Source organism: Elgaria multicarinata, chromosome 10 (assembly GCF_023053635.1).
Source record: "Elgaria multicarinata webbii isolate HBS135686 ecotype San Diego chromosome 10, rElgMul1.1.pri, whole genome shotgun sequence".
In the NCBI taxonomy this organism is placed as follows: Eukaryota; Metazoa; Chordata; class Lepidosauria; order Squamata; family Anguidae; genus Elgaria; species Elgaria multicarinata.
This window is the reverse complement of record NC_086180.1, coordinates 19,101,870-19,129,172: the sequence shown is the minus strand read 5'-3', so window position 1 is coordinate 19,129,172 and position 27,303 is coordinate 19,101,870. Positions and strand designations below refer to the sequence as shown.

Below are 27,303 nucleotides of genomic sequence, written 5' to 3'. Positions count from 1 at the left end.
AGATGATGTTTAATTTTAAAACTAGGGAAAAGTACTGGGCTATTCCGTGAAAATAACTGAGCAATTTTGCCATTCTCCAAATCATTGGCATCTATTGAAGGGAAAAGAAGCAAACCTTAAAGTTACTGGAATGCATTTACAGATTAAACACCTGATTAGTGGCAAATTGCTTTTGTTTTACAGTGGTGTCATGAAACCTGGTCTCAATGCAATTTTAGGACCTACTGGCTCCGGCAAATCGTCGTAAGTATTCAAATAATGAAAATGTTTGTTGCTATATTGTTACAAATTTATCATATTAAGCATCAATAAATGAAGTCCTGCAATGAATGTGTCTGTATATATTTAATAAGAAAAAGATGTAAACGTAAGACAAATTTTCAAAATAGTTTCAATCCAAATTAGCAATGTGCAAGTTAAAATGATTCAACAGTGTGGTCGTCAGATTGCTGACATAAATATCTTTATTGGAGTCGGTTTCCTTTTTCTTCTAGGCTACTGGATATTTTAGCTACAAGGAAAGATCCTAAAGGACTGTCTGGAGATATTTTGATAAATGGCGTCAATCTGCCTACACATTTTAAATGTATTTCTGGATATGTAGTACAGGTAAATAAAGTTTGTTGTTCCATATGTTTTTTTTTAAAAAATTATGACATGTACACATCCTGCTTTTCTTAGATCCTTGAAGTCAAGGGAGTGTACATGAGGGTTCCTAGGCAGTTGCCCATTCTGACCAGAGTCACACTTGCTTAGATTCAGCAAAGTTGCTACATCCTGTATCTTCAGACCATACCCCCAGGATCTTGCAAACATTTACTGATGCAGAATCTGATAACTTGGACTGGGGTATGCTTTGGCATTCTTCTTTGGTTAAAAATGTTCACCCTTTTACCCAGCATGTTATGGATTCTTAATCTGCTTGTGATCAGGTCCCCCCCCCCCCCACTGAGAAGATACTGGTTCCACTCTATTTGGCCCTGGTTAGGCCTCATCTAGAGTATTGTGTCCAGTTCTGGGCTCCACAATACAAGGAGGACGCAGACAAGCTGGAGCGTGTTCAGAGGAGGGCAACCAGGATGATCAGGGGTCTGGAAACAAAGCCCCATGAAGAGAGACTGAAAGAACTGGGCGTGTTTAACCTGGAGAAGAGAAGATTGAGGGGAGACATGATAGCACTCTTCAAATACTTAAAAGGTTGTCACACAGAGGAGGGTCAGGATCTCTTCTCGATCCTCCCAGAGTGCAGGACACGGAATAATGGGCTCAAGTTAAAGGAAGCCAGATTCCAGCTGGACATCAGGAAAAACTTCCTGACTGTTAGAGCAGTACGACAATGGAATCAGTTACCTAGGGAGGTTGTGGGCTCTCCCACACTAGAGTCATTCAAGAGGCAGCTGGACAACAATCTGTCAGGGATGCTTTAGGGTGGATTCCTGCATTGAGCAGGGGGTTGGACTCGATGGCCTTGTAGGCCCCTTCCAACTCTGGTATTCTATGATTCTATGATCCCCATTTCACCTTCCAGAGGGGTCGGTGTATTAGTCTGTGGCAGCAAAATGACAACAGGGAGTTCTGGCCCCTTAAAGACTGAGAACACAATCCTATACATGCTTAGACAGAAAAAGTACCGCAATTATCAGAATTTCCCAGGCAGTCTTCCGTCTAAACTTGCATAGGATTGCCCCTGAACAGATTTTTTGTGGCAAATGTTTTTGTAGACTAGGCAACCCAGTTCATCCTATGTATGGAATATTATTCTAAGATGGCAAATATATGTATACATGGGTGTTTGTGGGAGGAATGTAAACCAACCTTCCCCCACCTGTTGGCCTCCAGGATGCCTAGGGGATGCTGGCAGTTGTAGTCCAGCACACTGGGAAGGTATCAGGTTGTAAATGATAGGCAAAAGGGCATGAAATGCATGAGAAAACAAGGCCACAAGCCTTGATATGCCTGCTCTGTATGAAGGCCTCTGTATGTAGTTTGGTTCTTGCAAGTGAATTGCATGATGGAATTAGAATAATGTATGTGCCCAAATGTGCTGTATTGCTAAAACTGCTATATCAGCAAGGAGATGCTTAATTGGAATTCCTAACTGCCAAATCCTCTTGATATAGTAGAAGACAAATAAGCTAGCTGTTGATAAGGAGGACTGACCATCCAGGTCAGTCTGACATTGCCAGAAGAGTTATGGGCCATCTGTTGATATGGTATAATGAAGAAGTTGTCTTTGATCTGTCTTTGTCTTCCTTTAGAATTTTGCTGACTGCTAATTGGTTAAGATGTTACTATGCGTAAATATATCTGCTTTTCACACTGCCGGGGGAGAAGTTCTTTATGTGTTGGACTCTCTCCATACAGCTGTATTATGCTAAATAAAACAGAGTTGCCTTACAACCAAAGTAGATCTTTTATCTTTCAAAAGCAAGAGATATAGTTTCCCCATTCCCCCAATTCCAGCTAGTGGTACCCATATGAGTGCCCTGGGAATGTGTGGGGATGTTGCTGAGCATGTGGACAGGATGTGCCACTTATCCAACCTGGAACTTCTACATAGGAGGTGCTGGTTTGTACATTCTTGGAATGTACAAACCGGAATGTACACCCTTGGAGGTGCCGGTTTGTACATTCAAGGGCCTCCTTGAGACACCTACATGAGGGTTGCTGGCTAGCATCAACTGCTCTTAATACAGCCAGTGGAGGTTGGAGCACCTTTGTTTGGGCTACTCCAGAAGACAGTTGTTAAAACATCTTCAGCACAGAGGAAGTGCTGACTTGAGGCTGGGTGGAATTCTGCATACTAGAAAATGTCCCTAAGCAGAAGCTGAACACAGTGTAATGTGCTGCTGAGGTTTTAAAAAAACAAAAAGTAAATATATATATTAACCATATAATTGTCAATGGGAATTTTTTTAAAGGAATTTTGTTGGTGGCGAGAGACCTCTACTGAACCCACTTCTATAAGATATAGCAGACCTGCAGGAGAAATTTAGAGATGAATGTAATTGAATGTTGTTGCTGTTGCAGTTTTACCCTCTTCTAATCAAGCTGTTCAAGAACTTAGCATTTTCATTACAGTGTCATGATGTACTAACAGTTGATGATAGTAGTATAACCTAGTATAGTATTCAAATGAAAAGTTCCATTTTCCCTCTCCCCCAAATCTCTAAGGATGATATAGTGATGGGAACTTTGACAGTCAGAGAAAATTTGATGTTCTCAGCAGCTCTGCGACTACCTTTAACTATGGACTACCAGGAAAAAAGAGAAAGAGTTGAACAAATCATCATGGAACTGGACTTGTCTAAAGTTGCAGATTCCAAGGTATGTTCATATTAATATTAATATTAATATTAATATTATCTCACATCAACATTTAATGTGAGAACTATTTCAATGTGGTTAATTTTTGTGACTTGCCCATGAAACTTTTTCTGTTGGGCAGTAATGTAATAAATAAATAAATAAATTATAGAAATTGATTTAGGGTGCAATCCTATGCCTAATTAGACAGAAAAAAACTCCTACAATTCCCAGCATTCCCCAGTTAACATGCTGTTGGACTTTTTCTGTCTAAACATGCATAGGATTACACCCTTACTTATTTCTTCATTTATTTTGTTTAAGCAGATTATTTTCAAGCAGGCCTCTATGACCCAAGGCCTATGGGTTGAATGCAGCCTACTCCTATTTACAGACATTTCCCTGGATTTACAGGTGCATAGCGAAGTTGGCACCATTTCCCCAGCCTGTTGCAGCCAACCGGCCAACCAATTTGCCCATCAGCCACTTGTGACGGTTGGCCAAACAAGACGTGATGTTAATCGTGCAATTGGAAGTAGCATGTCTCTTTTAAACATTTAAATAGCATCTAGAGGTGGTGCTCAGGATCAGGGCTTTGGGGAAGTTGGTTTGAATCTGTCGCCCGCCCCCTGCACTGTCCCAATGAAAATTGCCTTTCCCTCAAGATATTGTTGGCCACAAGAGAGAAGCTTCCATGGATGCTGGTGGCATTTCTCTTCTTGGGCAAATAGCAGCTTCAACTGGGAACATTTATTTTTAGGACTGCAGTGTTGGGAGAAAGGATTAACCCCCTTTCTCCCTGCATCCCACACTCCCACTCCCGTTCATCCCCCAGCTGATGTATGAGGCCAGACAGAGTTCACTGCCCTTCAGCTCTGCAGACCCAGGGCAAGTGTCGGTTGGAGCTGAGTGTTCTTTCTGGCAGGGAGGGGGGAATCAAGCTCCTTGTATAGTCAATGTAAAGGCCTAGGTTGGTCTCCCCACAGTGGAGCCTGGCGACTCTGTTATCAGTGGGGTGGTGAATTTGCTTCAGGTTTCAGTCAGAGCCAGTCAGAACTCTAAGAGCTCTTATTTATTATTTATTTCATTTATGTAGTGCCCAATAGCCAATGCTGTCTGAGTAGTTTAGAACAATTCACGACATAATAAAGTACTACTACTGATGATGATGACGACAATAATAATAATAATAATAATAATAATAATAATAATAGCGTAACAACATATTCATGTAGATAATGTCATCAATTAAAAAAAAATAGATCACGTAACAGGAAGATGTAAAATTATGGCAGGAATGGGCTATATGGCGAGACACAATACAGCTGCAAAAATAATTCAACAACTGGCCATCAAATTCAACCTCATCAAACAACCTACAGCATACTATACATACTCACCCGAAAAAATATTGGAAAATGCAGATCATAAAATATACTGGGACAGAAAAATTCATAATGACAAGACAATACCTTGCAACTGACCAGACTCAACAGTTATAGAGAAAAAAGAAAAACACTTACCTCATTGACATAGCAATACCTAATGACAAAAATGTTGTAGGAAAGGAAGAGGAAAAGAGAGAGAAATACACACCGCTGGCTATGGAAGTTAAAAAAAATATGGCAACAGGAAAAAGTTACAATTAGCCCATTAGTCATATCAGTCACCGGCATCACATCAAAAAAGCTGTACAGAAAACATTCAGAAACTGGGCCTAGCAAATTACATCCATACCAACACCCAAAAAGCAATACTCAAAACATGTTTGATAGTCAGGAAATTTCTTAATCAGTAAAAGACAGCATGACTTGGCAAAGCCCGTCATGTCCATCTAGAAAAACTGCCACGAGCGGGAAAAGAGAGAATAATAATAATAATAATAATAATAATAATAATAATAATAATAATAATAATAGAAGGTGCCACCAGCCACCACTGTCTCCCCCTTGCCCTTGCTTTCCGAGGACTACTGGGAGCAGGTGCAGGCTATCAGTGGCCCTCAGTCTCCAGGCCAATGGACAAGACCAGACTATGTTGCCCTTCAGCTCTCTCACCTTGCTTCGGCAGTGAACGCTCTTCCCCCCACCATCAGTGTTAATAGTTATTAGGGACTATTTAATTAAAAACACAATTCAAGCATTTTATGCTATTGCAACTATTTTTTCAAGTCAAGCAAAAAGCAAAGGCAGCTTGGTTGGCCATAAAGGGGGGAGGGAAGGGGGGAATCCGATATTTCTCCCTTTCTTGTTCTCAGTTAACCCTGTCACTATAACATGAACTGCCAGAGCATAATTCAAAGGTTTGCAGACCCTACCTCCTCCACTTTGCCTTTGGAATATGCAGACACTGTAACTTCATTGTTGTCAGTCTTCCTCTGCTCTTTCCCCACACACCTGCCTTTTTGTAATATCTTGCCTAATTAAGCGATCTGGAGGTTTTGAAAGCTTACACACGTTTTGTTGTTGTTGTTGTTGTTGTTGTTGTTGTTGTTATCTTTTGGTTGGCTAATGAAGGTGTTACACTAATATGGATTTTGAAATATTTCCATTGTTTTCAAGAATGTTGCGACAGTGCAAAGTCCCTCACTTTGACATTTCCTTCCCTCAACTAGGTTGGTACGTATTTTACTCGTGGAGTTTCTGGTGGGGAGAGGAAAAGGACCAGCATTGGACTAGAGCTCATTACACATCCCGTAGTATTATTCTTAGACGAACCGACAACTGGATTGGATGCCAGCACAGCCAATGCCGTCTTGATCCTCTTAAAAAAGTAAATTTCACTGTTGGGAGGTGACAAATTTTGTTTCAAAGTATACGTTCTGGCAGTGGAAGCTGGTGACTCCAATATCGGTGGGGTGATGAATCCACTCCAGGTTTCAGTCAGAACCAGCCAGAACTCTAAAGGAGCTTTGTACCTTGGATAGCTCCTTTAGAGTTCTGGCTGATTCTGGCTGAAACCCAGAGTGGATTCATAGCCCCACTGACTTCGGAGCCACCAGTCTGCGCTGCTTTCTGGGTGAAACAGTAAAATTCATCATGGCCAGAATATCCCGCTAAGTTGAATCAGTTGGAGTTGCTGGTTTTGACGATGGTATGCCTTTTTCATCTTGGCTTCTACATGTACATTTCTGTGCAATAAACACACAAGTTATTTTTCGGTTTGGAATATTTTCGGAATGCAGGTGTCTTCCTTTCCTTAAAGTAGCAGTTCTGTTATGAGGTTGTTGCATTTTTCAAGCATTCAGAGTACCCAGGGAAAGACGACTTTTCCCTCAGATGAAGTAACTGATGCGATAGGTGTGTGGAATGTGGTGGCTTGACTGCCTCTCGTATTTATTGATATTGCTTGTCATGTGAATGATACAACATAACCCCTCTCCCCCATGTCCCAGATTTTCCAGCACCTTCTCTTTTTTCTTCTCTTCTCTCGTATTCTTCATGTAACAAAGTACTAAGATAGTGCACTATGACATTCCAGTGCTGGACTACGCATCTACACAGGTTCTTTTTTCTTTTTTAGAAGGGAGGTGGGATAGTAATGAAGCTTCCTCCACTGTTTGCCATGCTCTTGACTCTTTAAAAAGAAAGAAAGCCCTCCCTATCCTACAGTATATATTGTTGAGAGTCCTGGTTTTAAACCAGGGGTAGGCAACGTGTGCCCTCCATGGGCCTGAGTGGACCCACACTACCTCTGTTGCCGCGCCACACATCTCAAATTTGGCAGTGCAGTGGCAAAAAATTGCAGTTTGCCACCAAAATTTGGCCGCAAACTGCTATAGAATCATAGAATAGCAGAGTTGGAAGGGGCCTACAAGGCCATCGAGTCCAACCCCCTGCTCAATGCAGGAATCCACCCTAAAGCATCCCCAACAGATGCTTTTCCAGCTGCCTATTGAGACTTAAAGGGCTAAACTCAGCTTGTTTAGCTTGATTTCGGCAGGAGCAAGGCCCTCAGGGCTGACCGAGGCCTGAATATTAGCCCCAGAAACAAACAGGACTTCTGACATCACAGTTTGTTTGCATTCTGGGAAGACTGATTCCCTTATCTGGTTAAGAATAGAGTGAGATTTTCATGCTTGGTGGTGAAAACAAGCAGGGATGGTCCCATCTGTGCTACCAGCGTAAGGGTTAATGGTGATGTAGAAGCGCCATCCTAACCTATGATCATTAAAAGTCCCAGAGCAAAATAATAATCTTGTACTCTGAGAATGCTGTCAAGGAAGGCGGGGCGAGCGCTGAATTTCTCAAATGAGAAGTAACAGGGCTGAGGCTTGTGTGTGGGAAGAGTTCTGTATGCTGCCTTGGAAGGAAGCCCTACTTCTTAAGTGTGTGGAGGCAGCCAGCCATAGTTTCTCATCAGTGAGGAAAAGCCATGCTGAGATACTTGGCCTGCCTTAGTTAAGCACAGCTCCCAGCCAGTTCAGGAGAGTGCAAATTCAGCGAGCTGCCTGGGACCAAAGGAGAGGACAGGCAAGTTGTGGTCAGGATTACTGATGAGAAAGGGCGGCTTGTGGCCGGTCTTTCAGGACCCTGCCCAGGCCACTTGTTCTGGCAAGGGTTCAGTCTCCGCTGAGCCCCTTTCCCTTGCAAAGGTATTTACACTCTCATGCTTCACCCCTTGGCTGAATAGAGCAGATGCTTAAAGGGCCAGCCTCCTGGCCTGGAGCTTAGCATTCCTGTGGTCTCTCCTTGACTTCATGCCAGGCAAGCCACCGGCGTTGGCATACTAGCTCAGTGAGGTACAAGGCCCATGGACGTGCGTATGGCTGCCTCTCAATGGAATTGGGCTAGGGGACTAGGGTCTCTGGTGGTCCAGGCTCAGTTGTCTTTGGCTCAGGACCCTCTGGTATCTTGAGCTCAGAGCAGTGGGAGCTGGTGGCTCGATGTCAGTGTGGCCGTGAATCCGTTCCGAGTTTCAGTCAGAAACAGCCAGAACTGTAAAGATGCTATCCAAGATGTGAATTCACTGCCCCCACTGACATCAGAGCCACCAGCCTCGACTAGCTGAGGTTGAATGGTTGGTTTAGGGCCCAATACCTGCTCAGGTAGCACCACTTGGTGTCAGTGTCTTGATCACTGCTAGACTTTGGGATCTCTCCTTTGTTATTTATTATTTCACATCTGTTTCTTTAAAGAAGGGCCATGCCAAAGTTGGGAGATGGCAGTGCAAAGTGGGCATGGGACAGGGCTAGATGGGGGTGGTGGATGGGTGGGTACAAAACTGACATTGTAAGTAATTTTTCTGTCTGCTCAGAGTGCAAGATGCAGTCCAATCTTATTATTTGAAGTTATATTCATGCACGCAATGACTGGTTCAGAGCATTCATGCTTTCCGTATTTAATTGTCTTTCCTCTGTTGTGTTCAGGATGTCACTCCAAGGGAAAACAATCATTTTTTCAATCCATCAGCCCCGGTACTCAATTTTCAAATTGTTTGACACCCTGACGCTACTTGCTAATGGGAAGCTTCTGTATCATGGGCCAGCTGAAAACACTCTTGGATACTTCCAAAAATTGGGTGAGTTTTCATACGTTACATTTTGACATGCTAATGGCATTTTCTCAAACATCCTCAGTACGGTGTAAGAAATAAGGATTCAAATGACATTTTAAGCAATATTTTGTTTTAAAACAAGCAAATACTCATTTGTACAAAGGTCTCCCATCATTGTAGGATCTGAAAACAGACAGTGATGTATGCTGCATGATGTCTGTCTCAAAAACCTCTGTGGGTTTATGTCATTATTAACTCAGAGCTCTTTCAGATCATGTTTCCTTACAGTCGCTGTTGCTTCCTGCTTCTCTTCCGTGATAGGGATGAGATAAATCACATGGGGGAGAAAGGGGAAGAAAGCAGTGACCACTTGGCCCATTCAGTGTAGTGAAACTGCACCCTCTAGTGGGTATTTTATAGTAAAACAGGAGTCCTGTTTTTTGAGGACTGAGAGAAAAGCAGGAGACGTGCAGGAGGAACACATCATTGTTCTCCAAGCTCCCCAGCCTCCTTCCCTCCCGCACTCCAGAGCCCCAGCTAGATGAGCGAAAAAGCCCATCTAGCGAAAATACAGAGTGGGAGGAGTGGGAGGGCGAAGATTGCTTCCGTCCTCCTCCTGTTCTGCATAGGATGCCCATCAGCCGCTGGGTTTGGAGGGCCATGGGCACCCCAATAAGACTGGGCCCTTAGTGTGTGTGCAGACAAAACTCGTAAGAGCTGTCAAGCCATTATGGAACCATACTGAACCAGTTTTAGTCAGGCACACAGTCTCACCTACAGGATTGAACTCAGGATAAAATGTCACTACTAGTTTCCAGCGTCATTTGGCTGTGTATATTGCTGATTGGCTGGCTTTTGTGACATCATGGAATTACCTTCCCTCCCTTCTCCTCTGAGCAGATTTTTGTAGTGAAACACCCCCAAGTTTTGGCAGTGTATGCTTTTAAAATAAGGTTCTGTACATGCATTTCATGAAATAAACTTGCAAGGCACTTTTTTTTTAAAGCTAACCAGCCAGTCCGAAGGATGATGATGATGATGATGATGATGATGATGATGATGATGATAATAATAATAATAATTGTATTGGGGAGCAAGTGCATTGTTTGCTGACTGAAGCTAGTGGGAAGCTAACCACCTCTCAGCAAAAAAGAGAACACTGATTTGTAGATGCTTTGAATTTACTCTGTTAGTTTCTTATGACATATACACAGCCAATTTGTATTTTCAATCTGCTTGAGTTGCGGGGTGTGTACAAATTAACCATCTTTTCTTTCAGGTTATGTATGTGAATCATATAACAACCCTGCTGATTTTTTTCTGGATGTCATTAATGGAGATTCCACTGCTGCTGTAATTAGTCCATCATCCATTAGCAGATTAGGTATGGATGCTCAAAATTGAGTCTGTGTATTTATTGGTGCCAAACCGTGTGTGTGTGTGTGTGTGTGTGCGTAATACAAGGGCAGGCAAAAGGAAGATCTCTGGGTGATTTGCAGTAGTTCATCAAGGATGTTTGACTCCCACCAAAATGCTCCCCTCCCACCAAAACTGATCCCCTGAAATTATGGAAGTATGAGTGGATTTTTGTGTGGAAGGACTGTGAGCCCAGAATTTTTTCATTGTAAGCATATGACTCAGTTTAGATAATGTGTTAGTCACTGGTGGTTTTAGAACTCCACAGCGGAGTTTTTATACCACCATTGAGAAATGTGTTGTCTGGCAGGAAAAATCCATGCAACAGTGGAGCTTTTTTTGGAAAACATTCCACGCAGAATATTCACGCTGTGCAGAGGACAGTTCCTGCACAACCATTGTGTTGTGTGTTGTGAGGTGGGTTCCGTGGAGTTTTCTGTCGCGTTGAGTTGACTTTTCCCACTGGCTACAATGTTCCCTAGCAAGAGTGGCAAAAGGAGTGAGTGCCACCCTAGGAGAGCTACTGGGATATTTTTTTTGCAGCAATGGCTGATGGGATACCATCAGGAGGACTGTGGGAGGAGAGAGGGCAGAGGAACTGTCAATCAAACATCACAGTGGATTTTACTCAACTCCACGGTAGTCCACAGTCACACAACGGTGGAGTTAGAACATGTGCTGCCTAAAAACTCAACTGTCGAGTGGAGTTTTCACACTGTGTTGACTAACACATTGTCTGAACTGAGCTTATGTCTTTGCGCCAGGCTCCGCTTGGTGGATTTTGGTGTTCCAGTAAAGAAAAAACAAAAACAAAATAGACCCCAGAAGTTTCTACGTTTTGCCCATTTCGTTTAAAAGTTAGAGTGGGGGCTCTCTCTTTTCTTTTTGTGAAGTCCCGCCCCCTTATCTCTCTGCACTGGGGATGCTTTCACTGTTTTCCCCAGATTTACTCCGATAAAAGAAATGAACAGGCCTGGAGAAAATAGCTGAAAAATTCTACCACAGAAGGTACGGTGGGAAAAAGGTTTGAAGTAAAAAGTAGAACCTCCCCCCACTCTAGAACCAAATGGGCAGTGCATGTTTATTAAACACATTCATGTCTGGTTTAGCCCTCAGCTTTCATAACAATCAGTTGCAAAGCATTGCATGCTTGTCTTGAGGGAGACACAGTTCTAAGCAGCGTGATCTGCACATGCAGCGGAGTGGTAAGGGAATGAGGGGTAGAATTATGGAATTGTGGAGTTGGAAAGGACCACAAGGGTCATCTAGTCCAACCCTCCGCAATGTGCAGGAAAACCAATTAAACCATCTGTAAGAGGTGGCTGTCCAACTTCTTCTTGAAAATCTCTAGAGATGGAGAACCCACAGCTTCTGTGGGTAGACTGTTCCACTGTTGTACAGAACTTACAGTCAGGAAGTCCAACACAAGGCAAGGCAAAGAAATCTGTGCTGTGACTAGACCAGTTTTAAGCAGTTTTTGGTCTAGTCAATGACACTTCTAAGTGAAATGTAGCCCTTTCAAATGGAAAAGAAATGGCAACATGAGTAATTAAAAACAGTTGCAAATTTCCTCTGGCCATGGGAACCAGAGGTGGGGAGTATATCAAGAGTTATCCATGGTGAGCCACACTAAAATCTGCTCATGACATCTCCGGAAATAATGCTGGCCATACTTCTGTGGGCTTTTAGTTTTTTCCCCATGGTACAGTGTGCAGTACAGCAAAAACCTATAAAGCCACATAATTCAAAAACCATGGCGGAACGCAATGGCAGCTCAGTGCTTCTGGCTCCAGCTTTGAAAAGCCATCATCCCTACATAATCCAAGATAGTTCACAGACTCTGAGCAATGAACTAATTTGTGTCCTTACCTGCAATATAATAATCCCAATTTTCATTGTCATCCATAACAGAAACTGACGGAGGATACAAGACCATTGCGGACAAGTTATCTGAAAAGTTTTCCAACTGTCCTTTCTACAAAGAAATGAGAGAAGATCTAGATGAGCTGTCTTTGGAAAGTAAAAGGAAGAAAGAAACCTATAAAACAATTCCGTATAGCACTCCCTTTTTTCATCAGCTCAAGTGGGTGTCTAAACGCACATTTAAAAATTTGATAGGCAATCCACAAAATTCCACATATCAGGTAACTCAAATGCATCTTTCTTTGACAAACGAAAAAGACCAGATGTTATTTGGAAGCTATACAGCCTACTTCTGTTTGAAAATTAATTGAATTAAATAACAAAGAGTTATGAGAATAATTATGTTTGATACACTGTAGGATAAACAGTATGTATCCTCTTCTTTTCTGAAGTAGTGAATTTGGGGCATGTCTACACTAGAAATGTAAACCAGTTTCAAATCTGTAACACATGGTCACTATTCTCACTCAAGGAACTCTGTGAATTCTTTGTATGTATGCAGCTAACTATCTCTAACAGATCATTCTCAGCACTAAATAACTGACTGGCTGACTGTTAGCTACCAAGCCGCATACAAGGTTATGTTAATAGGCCTGTTCAGACAACACACTAAGCCATGGATAGGCTGCTAACCCTTTTGCAGTAAATGGTTACTGAGGGCCTTCCTAGACGAGGCCTTAGCGCGCATTCTGACCCGGCTTCCCTGCTGTGTGTCCAGATGACGCACAGGGGAATCCGGAGACAGGCCGCGCTGAGGCCTGGTCTTACGCGCCATAAGCGAAGTCGCTTATGGCGCGCCTTTTCCCCAGCTCTCCTCGCTTACTCGCGAGGAGCCGCGAAAAGCCGCGGACCTGGCACAGCGCTCATACCAGCGCTGTGCCCATCGGCGGGGGGGGGGGAAGAGAGGGGAGGGCGAAGGATGGGAGGGTGCGTGGCACGGGGGGGGGGCGGGTGACAGATGGAGCGCCGCTCGCCGCCGCCGCCGCTCGCAAGCAGGCGAGCGCCGCTTGCCCGGGCAATGCATTGCCCGGGCAAGCGACGCTCGCCTGCTTGCGAGCGGCAGCGGCGGCGAGCGGCGCTCCCTCGTCACCCGCCCCCCCGTGCCACACACCCTCCCATCCTTCGCCCCCCCCCCGGGTTTTTTAACAAAACACCCCTTACCTTGCCGCAGTCTTCGGGCCACCCGCTGCCCCTTTAAACAAAAACAAAAATGGTGGACGCCGCACGGCTTCCGTCCTCCCCGCCTCCCTGCCGGCGTAAGCCGGCAGGTCTAGCAAAGCCCTGAGTGTGTTTAAATTGTGGCTATGTAGCCACCATGGTTAGGAATTGTTCACATGAAACACTAAATTATGGTTCACATGGCATGCTAAGCCATCATGTTTAGCTCAAAATGCTTAACCAACCCGTGGCTTAGCATGTCATCTGAACAGGGTCATTATCTGATAAAGTTTGAAACAACTTAGGACTAGGATACCTAGCAGACTGCCTTCCTTTATGTACACCCAGACAACATTCATGATCTTCAGAGGAGGCCTTGCTGGTCATTCCAAACAAACAGAATGTCGCCATGAAGAGCCTCAATGGTGGGCTTTCTCTGTAGAGGCACCCACCATCTGAAAAACCCTCTCTCGTGTGGTTGAGGAGGCAGAAAATGTAACATCCTTTAAAAGCCTCCTAAAAATCTATCTTTTCACACAGGCTTTCCCTGGGATGTGAAGTATTTGGTTTATAGCTTATGTTACGATCTGACTTCTTGTATTTATGGTTTTAATTGTGAACTACCCAGAGAGCCTCAGCTATTGGGTAGTATAAAAATGTAATAAGATTGTCTGAGCAAAACTATAATGTGTTGAACTAGTTTTAAACTGGAATACATGTGTAGCACAGATATGTCCTTAAAGTGGAGGGAAATATTGTATAGATGACCCAGATACTGCAGGGGTGGGCAATTTGTTGCCTTCCAGATGTTCTGACTTAAAGCTCCTATCAGTCCTAGCCAGCATTCCCAGTGGTTAGGGATGGTGGGAGTTGTAGGCCAGAACATCTGGAAGATTGTGGCTTCAGCTATGATGGGTCACAACAACAGCTCTACCACCATGCAAATATATAGTTTAAAAAGAAGTGGGTCTCCAAATGTTTGGACTAAAGGTGAGCCCTGAATCTGAAACAAAGGACACAGGAGCCAAAGAGTGTAGCAGATGTTCACACAAACTGTGCCTCGCTCCTCTTGCACCCATTCTGTCTGAAGGGCTTTGGGCGTTTCCCCCTCCAATAGCATGTCTCTTCCTTTTACTATTGACTTGTGCTTTCAGTGAGTGTTCTTCAAAAACCGAGCCACAGTTTCCCCCAAAATACCTAGCGATTGCTAATCATCTGTTCGGAGCCCATGAAGTGAAAAGCTCTGGTGTGTGTATGTTGATATTATGGGGATCTCTATTAATTGCTTTGTAAAAGCTTGACCTTGTGACAAGAATTATGATCTTAAGAGCTTATAATCTTCCAGGGTTAATGGTCCTGACTTTTTTCTCACAATCATTTTTATCTCCCTAACCTCATTAGGGATGGATTTTGAATACATTCTTAAAGAAACCCCACATTTCATTAAGCCCTTTTTGCTAATCTTCTTAAATTGGTCTTGATATGATCTTTGTTTCCCACTTCAACTGGCTTAGCAGTAGAATTATCCCTTTCGGCAGGTCCTTAGCACTCTGGTACCACGTATCAAGTGCACTTTTAGTGTTAAGGTTCAAGCAATCCCTCCTGCTGAAACACTCCTGAACAGCCTGTTACCATCATCCTGGCTGAGATTTTCATCACTTTTGCTTATTCTTAAGAAAGCAAAGCATACAGTTTTTAATCAGTTTGATCGTTGCTATTAAGGCCTCAATCCTATGCAGACTTATCTAGCAGAAAGTCTCACTGAACCCAATGGGACTTATTTCTCAATGGATGTGCATAGGATTGGTCTGTCAACCTATTACAGTCCCTTCTCTCCAAATAGGTTGGGGAGTTTCATTCTTTGGTTTGGTATTTTAAAATACCTGGTTTGTTCAGATATCTAGCAAACTTTAAACATCTTTCTGTTGGATTTTATTTTTCAGATGTTTAATTGAAATGTTTTCTCAAGTTAAAGCAATTCAAAAGTTTGGTATTCTTTTTGTTTAAAACACACACACACACACACACACACACACACACACACTCCTAGTAAACATTGTTTTACAAAAGAGAACAAGTTTTAGAACTGATTGTTATGTTGTAGAGCAGCTTTCCCCAACATCACACCCTCCAGATTTTTTTTGACTACAACACCCACCAGCCTCAGCCATGGCTAGGGTAAGGGGAGTGGTAAAGCTTCTGAAGGGTGCCAGAGTTGGGAAGGTTGTTTTAGAGGAAACTCCATCTGTTAAATACAGTGGGGTCCTGAGGTCATGTTTAGAAGTTGCTTGGCTGTTGCTTCTGTGGTTGTTCCTTCCGTTAGTTCCAGGAACTTCTAACATGATTTTCTTCTTCAAAAATCAGCCAAAGAGGTATGGGGACAATTTGGGTTAGGGCTACAGCACAGAATTGAGTTGGTGTCTCTCCCCCATTACACACACACCATAGCCCCAAACCAAATTGTCCTCTCTCAATAGCTGTGATTAGCAACAGAGAGGAAAACATACGGGCATGCATGTATATTTTCCCCTCTATGACTAATAGCAACTTTGGTGGTGGGGATTTAACTTGGGGGGAATCGATGCAGGGACAAAGGCTTAAATGCTCCCCTGCCCCTATCCCACAGTCCTGATGCATTATTCTCTGCATGGTGTTGCTTTTTTCTTCTTAAAAGATAATTTCCCTGGGAGTTCCAGCTATGGAATTTCAATGTACCATGTTGTTTACTCCACATCTAGTTTGGCACTTTGTTGCTTGAACTGGAGCAGGAAGCCGGAGGGAGAGGGACAGCTTGACCAGGCAAGGGCAGATGGACTCCGAATATGTATTTGAGTCCTGGCTAATTCATACTGCCTGCCAGCTGCAGGGGCTGATGGTTGCGTAGCTCCACTCCTTCTGTTTCTAGTAATATTCATTTTTCCACCCACACAGCTATTGGATTGGAATGCATGGCAACGTAGCATCCGCTCTGGGCAGACATGACCCATCTCTTCCCTCATCACAGGTTCTGCCTGCATAAAGTAGTAGTACAGCAGCATAATAGATCATAGCCATAGCCTACCCCCAACCTAGTGCCCTCCAGATATCTTGAGCTAAAACTCCATCAGCCCCGGCCAGCATGGGCATTGACCATTGGGTGGGTGGGTGTGCCGGGGGGGAGGGGAGACTGCTATAATACCTTGTGAGTTTTGGTAATATTTCGAACATTTCCTTGCCCATAATAGAATGTTGTTAATTTAAAATTTATATTTCCCCCCCTACTAGATAGCTATTACCACTTTTCTGGGATTAATTGTTGGAGCTGTTTTTGCTGGAGTTAAAAATGATGCCACTGGCATTCAAAATAGGTTAGTAAAAGTTAGAATATGCTTTTAAAAGTTAATACAGTGTACATAACATTTCTCTGGGTCAATATTTACAGTGTGTACAAAGGTTTTGGTAAAAGATTAGCAGGGGTTATGCGGTGGTCTCCAATACTCTGTTGCTTGGATGTCCCCTTTGACTATAGGGCAGGGGGAGGGACTTTTTCCAAGGCCAAGCTTGGATTGGCTCACATTTGGGGTAATTTCTGATTTAATCAGAGAGGAGTTTTCTAGGGGTCCTCCCATCTCTTCTGAGCAAGAGTTACCCCATGCATAGCATCCGTGTCTCCCCTCCATCTGAAGTTAAGTGGGTGATGACTGGAGAGAGGGATTTCTTAGTCATGGCACCCTGTCTGTGAAATGCAGCCCCCAGGAAAAATCAGCTGCTACCAGTTCTATTGTGATTTCGGTACCGTATGAAATTCTTATTATTTACCTGTTTTAAAAAGAAATCGCTTAGGCTGCAATCCTATACCCCCTTACCTGAAAGTAAGTCCCATTCAACTCAATAGACATGTATAAGCTTGCACTGTTAGTGCTATCGGGCTGCAAGTTTAACTTTGGGGGAGTCTACACCAGCCGTTTATTGCAGGATTGTATCGCAGTCGTCACTAACGGGCCACATGACGTTCACCTGCTCCTACCGTTATCTATTCCACTGAATTTTTATTGACTGTTTTTAATAGCTGCTTTTTAATGTCAATCAGTTATTATTATTAATGTTGTTGTTGTTATTTGGATGGGGTTTAAATTATTATTTGCCCTAGATGTTTTACTGAGAGGCAGCATAAAAATATGCTGGTGGTAGTTCTGTGCATGCAATTGAGAGGCATGTGTGCAATGCTGGACCACGACATTCCAGTGGACACTGATGCCCTTGCAAATGTAGGCGTTGCCTGGGCATGCTATCTCCAGCACACAGAAGGAGCCTTCGAATCATGCTGTTAGGTTCAAGACACATTTTCACTTTCACTACCTTCTGGCAGCCCTCACCAACTTGATGCCTTTCCTGATGTTGTAGACTTCAACTTCCATCAATCCCAGGTCAGGAATCCTGGGAGTCATAGTGCAAAACATCTGGAGGTCACCAGCTCCCCTCCTAGCACTTGAGAACCTCCCAGCCTGCCTGGGGCCTCCTCACTTCACCTCCATTCTAGTGGAGTTGAACTATAAAAACTTCCCAGGGGATGGTATGCTTGGTTTATCCTGGACGGGTTCACTTGTTTCTACTAACTTTATCTCCTTATTATGTGATTCCGCCACAAACTGTTTCTTTAATGGTAAATGTTTGGGCCATGTTTGATCCCACCCACCCCAATTTTAACATTCCTTTGAAATTTTGCAGAGTTGGCGCTTTGTTCTTCTTGACAACCAATCAGTGTTTGAATAGTATTACGACCGTTGAACTTTTTATCACAGAGAAAAGGATCTTTATGTAGGTAAATCAGCATGTAATGGAAAGCCAAACATATTCTCCTCTTAATAGCCTTATTTGTATGCCTGTCCTTTGGTTAAGTCTTTTAACCTGCCAGTTCCACTCTAAGTGTCCATATACACCCCCATTTTTTTTATATGTTATGTTATTTATTCATTGTAAAAATGCATGCCACCTTTGTGAAGCCAACCATGACAATTTACAAAAAGTTCAGAAAATAAAAACCACATATTCTACTATGTATCTGCACGCAATTGTGGTAAAAGCCCTCTTTTTCACTTGGCAGGATGATATAGATGACAAAGCTATTTCAGTTAAGAGAGCTATCTTTCTGGACTGGCTTGGCCATCTCCATTGGCTTAGGATTTAGGGAGAAAGTAATCTCAAAAGAATGAATTTTGGTATGAACAGTTGGCTCAACATTTCATCTTAGTGACTGCTAGCTCAGCAGTTGAATATTAGCTATCTCACTGGCAATTAATTGCCAATACAATCATATGGACCTGGGAGGGTGAGGGAGAAAGAGAGATCTCCCAGGTTCTCTCTCTCTCTCTCTCTCTCTCTCTCTCTCTCTCTCCCCCCCCCCCCCCCGTTACCTTCAGTCCAAACTGTGATGAGAGAACCTGGCTCATACGTTAACTTCATTTGCCTCCATGGAACTATTGATAGAACGTCTTTAGCTGCATGAGAACCCTCCATGTAACCGGGCATGGTTCAAGTCTCCAGTGCCTTCCAGATGGGTTGGACTGCAACTCCCATCATTCCTAGCCAGTGTGGGAATGATGGGGGTCACACTTCTTTGACATTTCTTGCCAGCTAGAGTTGATATTACAGACTAAGAATGCCTTTGTTGATAACAATATATAATATAGGAACTAATCCATGCATAATTCCATATGTCAAATGTTTTCAGTTTTTATGCCTATGGAGAACTCTTTCTACACCAACTAATCTAAGGAATTCCTGCATTTGCACTGAACCCTTTGTGCATTGCAGAGGGTTGTGGCTAATGAAGGGTGACCATATGGAAAGGAGGACAGGGCTCCTATATCTTTAACAGTTGCATAGAAAAGGGAATTTCAGGTGTCATTTTTATGCATGCAGCACCTGGTGGAATTCCCTCTTCATCACAACAGTTAAAGCTGCAGGAGCCCTGTCCTCTTTTGTATCTGGTCACTCTAAGAAGGCAGGGCTCCTGCAGCTTTAATTGTTGTGATGAAGAGGGAATTTCACTAGGTGCTGCATGCATACAAATGAGACCTGCTGAGATCCCTTTTTCTCTTCAACTGCCCTGTCCTCCTTTTCATATGGTCACCCTAGGCTCACGTTCAGGAACACAGACACAAGTAGTGTGGGCTTCCATAATCTTGTGTGCACTGTAGAACAAACCCTAGGCCTTCAAAAGGAAGTTAGTGACAGAGCATGGAGTTTGTATACAGAAGGTCCCGTCATCGCCATCTCTAGGTAAAACAAACAGGTGATGAGGTTGGCTCTTCTCTGCACGAGACCTTAGAAAACTTTTGCCAGTCCTAGCAGATTGAGCTTCAGCAGCCTTCTCCATCCAGGCGCCCTACAGATGTTTTGAACTGTAACTCCCATCAGTCTCACCCAGCATGGCTAATGTTTGGTAATTATGTGAGTTGTAGTCCAAATAATCGGGAGGACGCTGTGTTTAGGATGGACAACTAGCCTGACCTGGTTGTAAGGTAGTTTCCTGTGGCTTGGGTGTTAAATTAAAGTCACTTGCACCCCACTAATTCTTTCTGGAGGTTGGGGGCCCTCCTGAACTATGTGGCCGGGGGGGGACTCTTGGGGGAAGGAGGAAATGGGAAGCTTTCCTTCCATGAATTTCCTTTGGTTAGAAAGCAATCCTGTGGGAATCCCACATGTGTGCAATAGCACCCTCTCATTCACGTTCCTCAGCAAAACTGGTATTGAGAGGTAATATACAGTCGTCATGACCAGTAGCCATTTCTAGGCTTATCTTCCATGAATTTGTCTAATCCCCTTTTAACTTGGCTTCTTTCACTACATCTTTTCCAATTCCATAGTAGCCTTTTTGGAGTGCGGAGACCAGAATTATACTTGGTATTCTTCACTTATCTGAGGGGCCAAGCCTATGGTCCTAAGGTTATTTACACTTACTGACCTTCTCATTACTCATCATAAACTTCAGAGTAAGCCCTGGTGCCAATTTGAAAATGACTGCTGTTTATAGCTTTATTCATTCATCATGCAAGTCTTGAATATTTACGATCTTCAGAGGAGGCCCTGCTCGTCATTCCGAGACGAGAATGTCGCCGTGAAGAACCTCGACAGCGGGCCTTCTCTGTAGCGGCACCCACCCTCTGGGAAACCCTCCCTCGTGTGGTTCGGGAGGCGGAAAATGTAATATCTTTTAAACGACTCCTAAAAACATATCTCTTTAAACAAGCCTTCCCTGGACTGTAACTTATTCTTGTTCTACATGATTTTAAAATTGTAAATTGGATTTTATGGTTTTGGTTGTAACTTGCCCAGAGAGCCTAGGCTGTTGGGCAGTATAGAAATAATAATAATAATAATAATAATAATAATAATAATAATAATAGCATCTATTTTGCATTTGTAGACATGAATACATAAGTGGCTACTACAGAGTGTCTGCATATTTCTTCTCGAAGATATTAGCCGATATGATGCCCATGAGGACTTTGCCAGGCATCATCCTCACCTGCTTAAATTATTTCACGATAGGCAAGTATACCACCTAGACAAAACAATGTTTCCTTCTGCCCTCCCCCCAGAGATAGATGGCAGGGTTACAATTTTCCTTCTCTTTTATCTCCTGAAACTCTTTTTACATGTAAATTAGATGAAAAGTTAATTATAAAATAATAGATAATATAAAGATGCCCAGTGCTTGAGTTACAGTTGGTGGGGCACTCGGAGGAGTCCCTGCCCCCCTTAACTTTTTTTTGACAGCTTCCTTACTTCTCTTTCTAGAATTATCCTGGAGAAGGCCTGGCTAGCACCTTGAACAGGAGAAATCCTGTTAGTGGGTGTGGATACATAACAACATTTCGGTGCAGTTCACACTTGTGTCTTGTATTTGTAAAATATTTTGAGGTTTGGGGTTGTTTTTTTTTTTTTTGAAGAGGGAGGTCAGGGCACTCAAGGGAGGGGGTTGCAGGTAAGACTTTCACAGGCATATTTGGCTCTCAGGCTGCATGTCGAACATTCCTGCAATAGAAGAAAATGTATGTGCAAAAAAAGAACAGCATGCAACTTTCCCCCAGACTGAAAGCCTAGTCCAGGTGCTGGGAGCATACTCACCTGTATCCCTTCTTCTTCTTAAGGTGCCTTCTCCTACCAGAGGTTAGCGTTTTTTCCCCCACTGAACTTTTCCTTTCAATTTCCCTTGTATAATAAATTGAAGTATTCTTCTGTGGAGAACTGTTGAAGCTGAGTATGTATGTATATTGATATATTTTTAATCTGTTTTAGGTTTCAAGCCAACCGCGGAAGCCTTCTTTATCATGATGATAACTATTATATTAGTCTCTTATGCAGCCAGTTCGATGTCTCTGGCAATAGCAACAGGACAAAATGTTACATCCGTTGCAAACATGCTCATAAATATCTGCTTTGTTTTTATGATTGTGAGTGCTAGATGATTCTTTACTCTGAATATTTACTTCTCCTTCCTTTAAATGTAACTATAATACATTTAAGAAGCCGGTTTCCAACATTTCATCCATCATCCCAATGTCCATCACACTTTGATGAGACCAAGAAACAGAATCCAGAATGGACCAATGCACGTAGGAGCGGGTTTTGAGTACAATCCTGCTGGAATTAGGCTGAAATTCTATACCTGCTTACCTGGGAAGAACCCCAATTGAACTCATTAGGGCTTACTTCTGAGTAGCCATGTATAAGATTGCATTGTTAAGCACTGCAACATCCCATTGATTTCAGTGCCAGTCCAATGTGGGATCCCACAGTCAAAGAAAAAGTGACAGAGAGTCTTGTAGTTCCTTAAAGATTAACATATTATGGCATATGGCATAAACTTTTGTGGGCTGCAGTCCACTTCATCAGATGCTTAAAATGTTATCCTGAGTCACAAGTATAGTTGGGGGTATACATACCTGTAAACCTACACTTCATGAATCTGGTGAAGTGGACTACAGTCCATGAAATTTTAATAATAAATTTGCTAGTCTTTAAAGCTGAGTACACATTGTATTGCTATTCCAACTTTTATTCCTTAACAGAGTGTGTGTGTGTGTGTGTGTGTAAAGAAAAAAAATGGAAGAACTGGCGGGGAAACACAGGTGGGTTGCACTTTGAAGACGCCAACCTCCGGAGGCTCCATAAAATTCTGTGAATGAGGCCGGGCCTCATCTAGAAGCACCTTAATCTCAATAGGAATTACTCACCTGCTTCTGAACACCACTGCAGATGGGTTTCCACTTCTGATCTGCATGTTCATGGCCTGCACCTAGTATCCCACATATGGAGCAACTCGCAGCCATCGTTTTTAAGCATTTTAGCATTGGAGGCACGGCGGAAGTGGGTGGGCAAAGACAATAAATGTGTTCTGGATATAAATGTCAAATTCTTTAAGGCTCTGAGCAAAATTCTGTTCTGTAACAGCCATCCTTTTCCCTGCTTTTTTTTTCTTTGAAGGTTTTATCCGGCTTGTTGGTAAATATCACAACCGTTTCGCCTTTGTTGCTGTGGCTGAAGTTCTTCAGTATTCCTCGGTATGGCCTGAATGTAAGTTTTAATGTTTCCCCCCCACCTTTAGAACCGTCACCTGGCAGCAGCCAGCCCATCAGGCTGCAGAGCAAAGGGAGAGAAAGGAGCAGCACCAATACTTTAAGAACTGTTTCGCTTTTTCTTCTCCCTTTGTATTCCTATGTGTGTGTGTGTGTGTGTGTGTGTGTGTGTGTGTGTGTGTGTGTGTGTGTCTTTAAACTGTAAGCTTGAGGGTAGAGGCTATTTTACTACTGGTGTTTGTAAGCAACTTTGGGAGCCTTTTTGACTAAAGCAGCACAAAAACATTTTGAATAAAAATAGAGGACAAGGGGACCCCCTTTTGCTCACTCTGGCACAGAAAATTAGAACCACCTTCTGGGCTGGAGCTGCATCTCCTGATGCCTTAAGTCAGCCTTCCTCAACCTGGGGCGCTCCAGATGTGTTGGACTGCATCTCCCAGAATGCCCCAGCCAGCCGAGCTGGCTGGGGCATTCTGGGAGTTGTAGTCCAACACATCTGGAGCGCCCCAGGTTGAGGAAGGCTGCCTTAAGTGAAGTCTCCGCTTAGACAAATATTAGCGTTCCTTCTATATTTATCAACCAAATCTGTCATACCAGGTTCCTTGTGTGGGAGGCCACTTTTGCCCCCATTTGATTTGTACATGGGGGAAGAGGCCTGCCTCATCCCCATTTATTGATGGCGCAAATACAATTTTTCCACTCTGATGACTGATGGTGCAAATTGGACAATTTCCCCACACTGTTGTTGTTTTTTTTGAGGAGGAGGGAGAAGCATGTGACCTGGGCACCCACACAATCAGGAATCAGCATAGAATGCCAGCCTGTTCATAAGGCCATCCATGCAGTGGACGGAAGGGAGGAGTGGAAGGAAGGGTATCCGGTAATGTGTGAAACAAGGATCTGCCTTTAAAAATTCAAACATTAGGGCCTCCTGTCCCCTTTTTATGTTAAAACACTTGAAGTACTTATTTGAAGTCATATTCGAAGATAGTAAATGAAAGCAACTCCACTGTTCTCAAGTCTTTCTGAGATAACGATTTGCCCCATCATGTTCAAACATGATTGCATCTGTAACTTCCAACATGGCTCTGGTTTGCATCAGTTTGGCTGCCCTTTTAAAATGTAGACCCTGCTCTGACAACACGCTACGCCACAGTAGTTAAGCATTTTGAGCTAAACATTATGGCTTAGCGTGTTGTGTGAATCCTGTCGTTTTTTCCTGTATAATATTGCCAGGATTCGATCATTTTTGTCTGTCGCTTCTGCCAAGACTCTTGTTCATGCATTGGTTATTTCTCGGTTGGACTACTGCAACCTTCTTCTCACTGGCCTTCCTTCTTCTCACATCAGTCCGTTGGTTTCTGTTCACCACTCTGCTGCTAAGATCATCTTCTTGGCTCGCCGCTCTGACCATGTAACTCCACTTCTGAAATCTCTTCATTGGCTTCCAATTCACTTCAGAATCCAATATAAACTTCTCCTGTTGACCTACAAAGCTTTTCACTGTCTAGCTCCTTCCTATCTCTCCTCTCTCATCTCACACTATTGCCCCGCTCGTGCTCTTCGCTCCTCTGATGCCATGTTTCTCACCTGCCCAAGGGTCTCTACTTCCCTTGCTCGGCTTCGTCCATTTTCTTCCGCTGCCCCTTACGCCTGGAACGCTCTTCCAGAACATTTGAGAACTACAAGTTCAATCGCAGCTTTTAAAACTCAGCTAAAAACTTTTCTTTTTCCTAAAGCTTTTAAAACTTGATTTTGTTCTGACTTTATACTGCTAGTTTTACCCTACCCTGTGCCTGTTTGGTGCATTCTCTTCCCCTCCTTATTGTTTTATTATGATTTTATTAGAATGTAAGCCTATGCGGCAGGGTCTTGCTATTTACTATTTTACTCTGTACAGCACCATGTACATTGATGGTGCTATATAAATAATAATAATAATAATAATAATAATAATAATAATAATAATAATAATGACTTAGTGTGTCATGTGAACCATTCCTAACCATGGCGAATACATAATCATGCTTTAAACAAGCCCACTGACCATTTGGTGCAAAAGGGTTAGCAACCAAACCATGGTTTAGAGTGTTGTCTGATCAGGCCCATAGTGTACACAGTAGAAAATAGGACAAAAATTCACAGGGTGGGGCAGGAACGTGGGCAGAGATGTAAAATAATTTCTAGGGATATTTGTGAACTACTACATTGTGAAACTATCTTTTTCTTACACCGTCATTCTTTTATATTTCCATTTACTCCACAATCACTTGCCAGTGACTTTCAAAATTCTTCAGAAAATTCCACTGTGGGCCCAAGACAGAGTCCAAATGGCAACCTCATCTTTCTCTGCCAGTGCCAAAACATTTTTAAAGATACCAATTCTGCTTTATCTGTTCCCCTCCATTTGGTGCTGCCTGTCACAGGTCGCTTCATCCTGCTGCATGGCAGGACTGAATTTTGGGAATCCTGCCATTCTGCCTGCCAAGGATCCCAGCACATTCGCTTATGGATGGCGTGTACACTGCAGGACAGGGGTGATGCTGGTTAGGTCTGTAGGACCTGTCATTTTGTGTGAGCCAATAGTGTGTGCCCTAGAATATGGGTAGGCAGAAGGTACAGTTCCAGATGTTTTGGACTTCCCAGCAACCCGGACCACTGGCAATGCTAGCAAGGGCCTATGGAAGCTGAGGTCCAAAACATCTGAAGTTCTACCTTCTTCCCACCCCTGCCCTAGAAAACACACCCAATTGTGCACAATGTGGGGGACAGACACTGGTAGCTGTGGGCAAACTATCTTTCAGGGAAACTTATGTGCAATTCTTCTTCTCTGCTATTACCTTCTCATTGAGGAATAAGCTTCCAAAAAAGTCCAGGGTTTCCCTGACATGAGTGGAAAAATCTAAAAGCTGCACCCATTAGGTAATATTGACACCTGGTGGTTTAAATTGTGAACTGGATTTGGTGCCCTTTAGAAACCATATTGTCCTATATATTTGTATTGTTAGAATCAAATATTTCTTTAAAGGTTGTTTATTTGCATAGCTGTTAATTAGGATTATCTAGACTTGAAAAATGCACTGGGGAGCAGCAGAGTTGGATGAGGAGTCTGCTGAAACAGCTGAAGGGAATTTGAATAGGATTTTGTCTTTCAAAAGAGATAGGATTTCACTATTTTTTAATTGGATGGTTGTCAAACAACATTTCCCAGTAGCATTCTCAAAGCAGGAGTAGTAGCAGTTATCTTTGGTATGTATTGCAATAAAATGAGTTTTTGCCAGTAAGGATAGCCACATCGAAAAAAGGGCTCCTACACCTTTAACGGTTGGCTTCTACACTACTAAAGGTGCAGGAGCCCTGTCTTCTTTCCCAGTAGGCTTTCCTGTCCACCCTACATTAAGATATTGCTTTTTGACCATCCCCAAAGCTACATGGTGAGACTGGGAGAAGGCCTTCTCTAATCCTGGTATTGAGAAGTAATTTTTAAAAATGTTTCTTTACCCTTAAAAACACTGCACCGGACGTATCATTTCCCCCCTCTCAAAAGTGTGATAATATGGAAGCCTTCTCAAATAATATCAGCAAGTAATTCAATTGTTTGTCTATCTTCAAAGGCTTTGCAAATCAATGAATTTACTGGGCTCAAGTTTTGCAAGGATCCCACAGCAGGGGTCAACGTAACATGCATCACACCTAGTCCATTTACAATGTAAGCATTTATCACATTGGAAACTTTTGCAATATATGGTAAGATAAAAACACCTGGGTTTATTTAACTATTCTTTTGAGCCTGATCTCCTACCTGATCGCTCACTAACATTTTCTTATGAGTGTTAATATAAAAGTTAGTGGAATGATCACTAATGACAAAGGACAAAACAGTCTGCCTTTTACAAAAATAACACCTCCTGTCCAACCTCTATCCTCTGCTGTTACTCCTGAATGAATACAAATCTAGGCCTAAAAAGGCAGACTAACACTAGCAAGACAAATGCTCCCCTACCCCACTCTACCCTTTCACTTCATAACCCCCACTTTTTTGCAACATTTAATTATTTGAAGGCTGTGTACTCCTTCTTCCACATTTGGAGTGCATGTCCACTATAGATTTTTAAAAAAAACCTTTGCTTACTGTATTCTTCTTCGCCCACTGTCAGTTACAGGGTGGTGGCGGTGGAATAAAACAATACTGGCACTGTATTTAGAATACAGCAAACTACAGTACTAAGAATAAAATGGATTGATAAAAGACCAAAGGATGATGTGGCCACAGAGTTATGAGAGAGGAGATTCCAGAAGTGGACAGGGAATCACTGAATCTGACTCTATTATGTGTTTTATAGAGGATTAGGATAGTCCCTCAATTTGCACAGTCTAAGAGTGGAGTCTTCCATATATTCTACCTAATTGTCACTCTTTTGAATTATACTAGGGAACAGCA

The 27,303-nt window shown here is 42.9% G+C and overlaps 1 protein-coding gene across 1 annotated transcript in view; it reads left to right on the top strand.

Moving 5' to 3' along the window:
* LOC134405108 (broad substrate specificity ATP-binding cassette transporter ABCG2-like) overlaps positions 1–27,303 on the top strand; it is a 33,508-nt gene that overhangs the window by 5,972 nt on the left and 233 nt on the right. Inside the window, exons 2-14 of the mRNA XM_063136241.1 lie at positions 184–243; positions 495–609; positions 3,175–3,327; positions 5,921–6,078; positions 8,675–8,826; positions 10,082–10,186; positions 12,130–12,362; positions 16,564–16,646; positions 18,007–18,096; positions 20,708–20,832; positions 21,583–21,737; positions 22,771–22,860; positions 26,477–26,571. Of these exons, the coding sequence (XP_062992311.1) occupies positions 191–243; positions 495–609; positions 3,175–3,327; positions 5,921–6,078; positions 8,675–8,826; positions 10,082–10,186; positions 12,130–12,362; positions 16,564–16,646; positions 18,007–18,096; positions 20,708–20,832; positions 21,583–21,737; positions 22,771–22,860; positions 26,477–26,571 (1,607 nt within the window). The 5' untranslated portion in view covers positions 184–190. The remainder of the gene's footprint in view (positions 1–183; positions 244–494; positions 610–3,174; positions 3,328–5,920; positions 6,079–8,674; positions 8,827–10,081; positions 10,187–12,129; positions 12,363–16,563; positions 16,647–18,006; positions 18,097–20,707; positions 20,833–21,582; positions 21,738–22,770; positions 22,861–26,476; positions 26,572–27,303) is intronic.